Source organism: Lactuca virosa, chromosome 4 (genome assembly GCF_052849685.1).
Source record: "Lactuca virosa cultivar CGN04683 chromosome 4, Lactuca_virosa_CGN04683_v6, whole genome shotgun sequence".
Classification (NCBI taxonomy): Eukaryota; Viridiplantae; Streptophyta; class Magnoliopsida; order Asterales; family Asteraceae; genus Lactuca; species Lactuca virosa.
The window spans coordinates 485,781,279-485,790,114 of record NC_136429.1 but is presented as its reverse complement, the minus strand read 5'-3'; the positions used below and the strand labels follow the sequence as shown (position 1 = coordinate 485,790,114).

The following is an 8,836-nucleotide window of genomic DNA, read 5'->3' as shown; positions in this document are numbered from 1 at the left end:
TTGGAAAGAATTTGGGGTTTTATACCTCCGAATTTCAAAGATTATTCATATCAATTTAATTACAGCTGTTGAAGTTAAAAACCCTTGGGTTTTTACCATTATCAGCAAGAATTAAAATAAATCAAAATTAAATTATTTTGGGGAAAAGATGAGCATTTAATGCATTTACAGTACCATGATCACACGCCGACTGATCGTGGCGTGAGGGTGGTTTATCCGTTGTGAAAAATGGGGAAGTGGAAACATATTAGCCTTTAAACGGCTGAGTGACATGACTGGTTAAGGAAAAGGATATCTTAAAAGATTTCGTTTATGGAAAAACGATTCTCTTGTTTTTTATCCGAAAAAGGAACCTGACTGAGGAAAGTCATTTGAAAAGGGTTGAAATATCATGTACGGCAAAATGAATGTTTGAAGAATGTTTTTTTTAATAAATTCCATTAAGTAGCACACAATATCATTTAAAGCATTTATAAAGTGATGACTGCATGTTTATTCAATGCAACTGCGGTAAAAAGCATAGTGACCGCGATAGCAGTAGCTAAAAACAAACTTAATCATGAAGGTTAGAAATAAAAGTAATAAAAGACCCAAAGAATATATTGATCATATGTGATTTCAGTATACAAGGTATACTAAAAAAGAATATGACGAATATATTATTCTAGAACCATAGTGAAGAAAGTTCTTCAAGAGTTTTGATTTTTTTGAAAAGAAAATAAGCAGTTCATTCACCCTTGGAGACCAGACGTGGTCTGCGGTACTTATTAATTTAAAAAGAATTGCGGGTCTGGCTTCATCATTCCTAGCATTTCCAAAAATCCATTTAGCTTTGTAGCATTGAGTGCCTTAGTAAAAACATCAGCTATTTCTTCGTGAGTGGGCACAAAAATGAGTTCGATGTTACCTTTGACGATGTGGTATTTGATGAAGTGGTACCGTAGTTCAATGTGATTCGTCTTTGAGTGATGAATAGGATTATGAGAAATTGCTATTGCAATCTCTGAATCACAGTAAATGGGCACCCACAACATCCTGTAACCGTAGTCCATAAGTTGAGTCTTCATCCAAAGGACTTCGGAACAACAGCTGGCTGCGACCACATATTCCGCCTCTGTGGTAGACAAAGAAACACAGTTTTGTTTCCTTGAAGACCAACTAACTAATATTCCTCCTAAGAACTGGCATCCACCCGAAGTCCTTTTACGATCTAATCTGCACCCAACATGATCTGCATCTATGAATGCTTGAAGACTGAACTCATTGCCCGCAGGGTACCAGAGGCCCAATGCTTTACTTCCCTTTAGATATCTGAGTATTTCCTTGATTGCGGTCAAGTTGAGATACTTTAGTGTCAACTTGGTACCGAGCACATAAACCCATTGCAAATAAAATATCCAGTCAGCTGGCAATGAGGTACATCAACGACCCAATCATTCCTTGGTAGGTTTTGTGGTCAACTGACTCTCCGGTAGGGTCAGCTGAGATCCTATACCCAAAGGCCATCAGGACCGTGGATGAGGAGTAATTGTCCATTGAAAATTTCTTCAGCAACTCAGTGGTATATTTTTCTTGATGAATGAATATCCCTTGAGGGACTTGTTTAACCTGAAGTACTAGAAAGAAGTTGATCTCTCTATTCATGCTCATTTGAAACTTGCTTGTCATGAGCCTTGCAAAATCATTCACCATACCCTGATTTGTTGATCCAAAAATGATATCATCCACATATATTTGAACAAGCATCAAGTGATTATCATTTGCTCGTCTGAACAAAGTGGGATTAATCACACCTCTTTTGTATCCCTATATGAAAAGAAACTCAGCAAGAGTCTCATACCACACCCTAGGTGCCTGCTTAAGACTGTATACTGCTTTCTCCAGCTTGTAGCAGTGGTTTGGAAATTCTAGACTTTCAAAGCCTGGAGGTTGTTGAAGATAAACTTCCTCTTTCAGTTCTCCATTCAGAAAGGCACTTTTTACATCCATTTGATGCACTTTGATTTTTTTTATGTGCATCATACACTAAGAAAATGCGTATTGCATCCATTTTGGCTACGGGGGCATATGTTTCATCATAGTCAACACCTTCAAGTTGACTATACCCCTTGGCTACTGACCGTGCTTTGTTCCTTATCACCGCACTGGATTCATCTAGCTTGTTCTTATATACCTATCTTATACCGCCAATTGTGTGACCTTTTGGATTCAGTACCAAATTCCAAACTTTATTTCTTTTCAAACTCAGCTAGTTCCTATTGCATAGCAACAATTCGATCGGGCTCTAAGAGTGCTTCTTTTGTAGTTATGGGCTCGACCGAAGACATGAATGCTGCATAATGACAATGGTTATTTAATTCACTAGAGGATCGAGTTTGAATACCTGAAGACGGTTTACCGATGATTTGAACCGGTGGATGATCCTTCGTACAAATGTGAAGATGACCTTGTTGGTGATCTGCAGCTGCGGCTGAGGGAATATGTTCAACGTCAGAGGACTCTGCGGTTGGAGAAGGTAGTTCCCTCTCGAATTAGGAGTAGCCCGCAGATGTATCTTGGGCTGTAGGAATTTGATCTGCAGCTGTTGAATGAGGTTCCTTTTGAATTTAGGATGGGAGTTCCCCCTGAAACGAAGACAGTTCCTCTAGAACTAGTGACATCGGTTCCCCCCTGGACTGATGAGTGAGTGATAACCCTTGAGTCTGATCTTGTGTCAATGTTCTCAACTTCTTCATCCTTAGAGTCTTCAGAAACATTTGATTGGTTAGAGACTCCGCGTGTAGAAACCGGAGCGGCATCTTCTAGTACTGGAACCTCGATGGTTGTCACTTCCAACAGAGTTGAGCTTTCCCCCTCAACTGGTGAGGTGGAAGTATTGAGTGACAAGACTTCAGACAAGGTTGGGCTAGATACCTCAGCATGTTGTTGTTAGGCTACCAGAGACACCAGGATTTATGAGAGATGAGTTATCTATGCGGGGTCAAAAAGATCATCATAGTTGATTTCAACTATGTTCAACGGATCCGAAGAGGCTGGGATATCACTTTCCATGATAGATTTCGTTTCAGTTGAAGGAGCAGTGTTGCAGACATAATAGTCATCAAATGTGACATCAAAGCTTTCGACTATCATTCTTGTATGTCTTATGAGAACCTTGTAGGCCACTTTGTTGGTTGAGTAGCAAAGAAAAATGCCTTCATCTGATTTCAATGCAAATTTATTAAGGTGATTGGACATTGGGTTTGCGGTTGTTGAGACCCTCATAAGGAGTCTTGTTAAGAATTGGACATTGGGTTTGCGGTTGTTGTGACCCTCATAAGGAGTCTTGTTAAGACATTTGCAAATGATACTTCGGTTTTGAACGAAGCATGCAGTTGCCACTGCCTCTGCCCGGAAGTAGAGAGGAATATTGGCAAAGTTCAACATCGATCTAGCTGCTTCGACCAATGTCCGATCTCTTCTCTCTACTACTCCATTTTGTTGTGGTGTGTAGGGTGCCGAAAATTTGTGACTGGTGCCCTTGGAAACTAATTAGTGAATTTAGTTCCATTGTCACTTCTGATCCTTCTGACTGGTACCTTGATTTGGAGCTCTATTTCTTTTATGAATTTGATCATGATCTGCGGTGTGTTGGATTTGAGGATCAAGAAGAAGACCCAAGTAAAGCGAATAAAGTCATCAACTATAACCAAAATATATTTCTTGTGATGAAGACTGGCTACGGTAGATGGACCGCAGAGATCAATGTGAAGTAGCTCTAAAGGTAAACTGATTGAAGAATCGACAATCAGAGGATAACTACGCTTTGTTTGTTTTCCACACTCACAGGCTGAGCACAATGTATCGTTATTGTACTTCAAGATTAGGAGACCACAGACTAGTTCTTCAGTGAACAGGTTGTTGATGTATCTGAAGTTGAGATGAACAAGTTTACGGTGTCATAACCAACTTACCTCAGATACTGCCTTTGATAGAAAACACAACTGCGGTTTGCCAATAATCAATGCGACATCCAAAGGATACATTGTCCCATCAGCTTTGGACTTGATCAAGCAGGTGTTTCTATCATTTGTCATTATATAGCAATATTCACTATCAAATTCAACCTGATGAACATCCTTCCATAATTGACCCATGTTGATCAAGCTATGCTTAAGGCCCTCTACGTAAGCAACTCTATGAATTGAGAAACCTCTCGTGGTCAGTACACCATAACCCCTGATGATTCCATTCGTATTGTTTCCAAAAGTGATGTGTTGACCATTTCAGATTGGCCTGAAATCGCGAGGGTATTCTAACCTTTTGGTCATGTGCAAGGAGCAGGCATTATCGATTAACCACTCCTCTTCTTGTTCCTCCTTGCACATTGCCTGCAAATTAATGGGTTAGTTTGGGCACCCAAACAAGTTTGGAGCCCAGGGTCACATGAGAAATTTTCTTAATGAATGCATGAACGTGGGACTTAGGAACAGGTTGCTTTTCAGTTTTTGAACCTAGTCCAGGATATTTCACAACTTTTGGGGTGTTACGAGGTTGGATTGGACGTGACGTTTTTAGTGGATAAAATCCAAAGGAGAGATTTTTCTCGTTTATCCAGACACTGTATCTTTTCAACCGTCCGGAGGATGTGGTTGGAGACCTGTGACCGGTCCTTGGGTGATGTTTGGCTGCAGTGCCCTTGGGACTTGAAAAAGTTTTGTCACGTGTACTAGTCTTAGGTTTTGACCTGATGACTGACTGATGTGATTTTGAAGGTTCAGGAGTTGGAAAAATACCCTTCCACCTTGGATCATTTAAGGAATATTGTTGAAATGGCGTGACTTTCGTTTGAGATTTTGTAGGAGTGTTTGAAAAAGATTTTGTCACGGTACATTCCTTTTCGCAAGATCCATTGACTACAGTATTTTTTGAAAGATTTTTGGCAGTGATGGGTTTTTCGAAATGCTTTTGATTTGAAAACTTGGCTTGTTTGAAAGTTTTATTTTTGAGATCAGTTTCCTGCTTTTTACATCGGGATATGATCTCCTATTTTAAAGCCAATTTCGCTTAAGCCTTTGGAGAAACGCAATCAGAGACATTTAACTGCGGTTTCTTGAAAATCTTTGAATGAGTTGAAAGACGGGGACTTGAGTCATCAGAACTAGAAAGTTTAGGACTCTGAGAACATTATACAAATTCAAAATTTTCAAATGGTAATTCCTGAAAAATTGGCTGAAGAATCGTTGTGCTTTTGACTGGGGTCTGCGGTACAGATGACTGGACTACCGCAGAGTATGTCAAAGATGGCCTTTTGTTGGGACATTTTATGGAAGGAAAGGATGGACGATTTACAACTAGTTCTGGTGCTTCCATAATGATTTCTTCATCTACATCTAAAGTGGACTGAGAATCGGGACAAATTATGCCAATGATGGGTAAGTGATCATTTGGATTACCCGAGGATTCAGTAAGAATTTCCTCAATGACACAGTTGTTACTCAGTTCGTGAAGTCTACCGAAGTGACTTCTTATGTCTTCGGGGAATGTTTTATTATTGACCGGGAAATGAAACTCACGATCCGGTGGGACATAGGGACAATCAACATTGAACCGGGTAGTAGAGTTCTCATCAGTTGAGTACCCATTGGACCATCCCCGGTTATAAGTGTTGTCTACGGTCCCATTGTTAACTAAAATTTCAATTGCTTCAGTCTCATTAAAGAGCTTTTCTATTAATTGATTTAAATGTACAATCTCTCTCCGGGCAAGATCCTGTTGATTTAAAGCAATATCTAACTGAGTTTCATTTAACATCCTACCATCTTTTTCTAGTAACAAATCTTTTTCTAACATGACAATCTTAAGCTTTTTATTCTCAAGTCTTCCTCTCACGTGATATAGCTCTTGGGATGCTATATTCTTTTTATCTAGTGCTTTGTTGTAGTCTGAAAGGACGGCAACACACGTGTCATTAAGTATTTCTAAGTAGGGTTCACAATCACGCATGTTGTAATTATTAGAATGGATCATGATTTTTACCTATTCGACGTTGCTGAGAATGCCATCTTTGGCCATGTAGCAGCAATTCTTCTGAAAATTCGTCGATCCGTCCATTTCAGTAGTTGCCACCATGAAAATCTTCTATTTTCTCTTGTTGTTGTCAAATTCTTCATCTTCATCTCCGGATGACCACACTTGATGATTTCTCTTTACTTGAGCAACATAATCTCTTGCCTTTTCTTTCTCCTCCATCTCTTGGGCCATTCTAAGATAGAATGCTTTGTCCTTAACCACATTTGCTTTGCAGTCTTTGGCAAAGTGATTCTCTTTATGAAACTTATGGCACATAATGACTTCATCTTTATCTTCATTTGAGGTACCGGAGTCTGACGGTTTGTTGGTCTGCGGTGCCTCTTTGGTATGGTGTGCATTCTGTGGCTGAACTGGATGGTGAGGGTTTCTGGGATATCTTGAGTGGTTATTTTGTGGATTGAAGTTGCGGTTAAAAGGTGGTTTGGTGAACTGTTGGTTTTTACGAAATGATGGTGGTGGTAGCCTGTTGAATTTTTGGATGACCAAGGCGTTGGTATATTGAAATTCTTCTTCGTCATCGATTTCAGTATCAGCTTCATATGACTGCGGTGGGCCGTCATATGAAAGTTGGTAGGATGACTCTGTGGGATATGAATACTGAGGAGTTTTGACCTGTGGAGTTTGAGCCATCAGGACGAGTGGTCCACCCAAGTCTGCACGATCCTTTAGCATAGTTGATTCTTGTGCTTGAAGTTCTCCATATAACTTGAACAAGGATAAAGTATGAATCTTTCTATCCCCTTGCACAATCATCTTCACAGTAGACCAATGTATTCCCAAACCGTTCAGAAATTACAGGTTTGTTTCATGATTACTTCGAACTGTACCAACATTTGATAACTTCGTGATGATGAGATTGAACCGTTTGAACGAATCGTCAAGACTTTCACTGGGAAGAGATTTAAAGTTGTTAAACTCATTGAGAGCTGTGGTGAGTTTCTTATCCTGAGCTTGTTTTGACCCCTGATAAAGATTCTTGAGCACATCCCAGATCTCCTTGGCAGACTTGCATTTGATGATGACGTCAAATTTATCTGGAGTAACACCACAAGAGATTTCATAAAAGGCTATGGCATCATTCTCCATTTTGTCAAGATCATATTTTGTTGGTCGATTCATTGTTGCCTGAGCTCCACCTAATCGTGCCTGAGTACCATATTCTTGAATGGGAGTGAGAACAGGGACACAAGGTCCTTCTTCCATAGACCTCCATACATCTCTACCGAGCCTCTTGAGATACCTTTCCATTCTCTGAGACCAATGGTGGTATTCATTTGCAACAAGTATTGGAGCTCTATTCGAGCCTCCAACACTGTTGGAAACGTTCAATGATAGAGCCTGTGCCATATTTCCTTTATTTTTTTTTATTTTTTTTATTTTCAATAATGAGCTTCAGTGGTATAGAAGGCCTTTTAAAAATCAGAGTTTTGTTTAAAAAGCAACCACTTTGGCTCTGATACCAATTTTTGAGAGAAAAACTTTGAGGAACACTTGAACAAACGTTAGTACAAGATAATAAGTTGCGGAATAAGTTAATCTCAAGGATCTCAATAGATCAACAATAATAAGTTAGAAATGTTAGATTGTTAGATGCAAAAATGTAAAGGAAATATAAATGACAACAAGTTATATCAAGTAGATATCAAGTTTATTCATAACAAGGTTTACAGACAAACAGAAGTTAGTAAATGCGAACAACTTAAGGTGAAGAGGAACTCGGTTTATCAGAAGATAATAGATAGAGATGAATGATCTTTATATTGCAATAATAGTTCAGAAAGATCGTGAAGGTGTAACATTACATGAAGTGGGATACTCTATTTATAGAGTCCTGGGAACTTACATAATGAAATAAACAACTATTAAACTACTGACTTCAGTGACCATCAAAGGTTCTATGGATAATACAAAGTAAGCATGCCAAGTAAGTAATATAACAAAACAGTTCTTCATGCAATCTCCATCTCTGTGGTTGCGGTTCACAAAGAATCTTCTCCAACAATGTTCAATTCCTCTTCTTAGTCATACAATTGCACTAAGATGTTATTGGAGGATTAATTGTGATACAATTCTACAATTACTAAAATGATCATAAACGTGATACTAAAGCAATATCCTTTCTTTTCAGATTGGATAATCCTTTATTTTTCTGCATAATAGATTCTTCCATTCATTCTGCTACTCATGAACTTTTCAAAAGTATCAGAATTCTATCTAATCTTATAAACAAATCTTATTTACTGAAGCATAAATAAATCATGATGAATAGAGTTATCATCCCTTGTGGAGGATTTGAAGAGCCCATATCAACATGTATTAGATCCATTAGTCCTTCACTTGTCTCACATAAACATGTGAACAATGAATAAGTCTTAATTTTCCAATGAACAAGATTCTCATGCATCATGCAATTCAAATTATATAACTCCAAGTTTCCGTCCAATTGAAACTTAGTGATGAGATTTCTTTTCACTTGGTTAAAAAATGACGATGTCACAAGCATGTTCTAGAAGAATCAAATCCACAATTAATATTGCTATTATTATAGATACATTTATCAACATCATTGTAAGGAAATATAAAATGAGGCAACTACGTGAACAAAAACTTCACTTTTATGGAAATAAAATGAAAATTAGAACTTGTCCTTACAATGCATAAAATGTAAAATTATATTTCTAGACATTTCCGAAGAGTAATAGCAATCTATTAAATTATCCTGACTCCCTAACCAAAGCTCGAAATTCTGACCATTGAACCGTGT

At 38.4% G+C, this 8,836-nt stretch overlaps 1 protein-coding gene across 1 annotated transcript; it reads right to left on the bottom strand.

The window, feature by feature from the left end:
• Nucleotides 1-6,864: 6,864 nt before the first annotated feature.
• LOC145106914 (uncharacterized) lies at nt 6,865-7,320 on the bottom strand. Its single transcript, XM_079043833.1, has one exon. It carries the CDS (start codon nt 7,318-7,320, stop codon nt 6,865-6,867), a length of 456 nt encoding a protein of 151 aa, XP_078899959.1.
• Between the last annotated feature and the right edge of the window lie 1,516 nt (nt 7,321-8,836).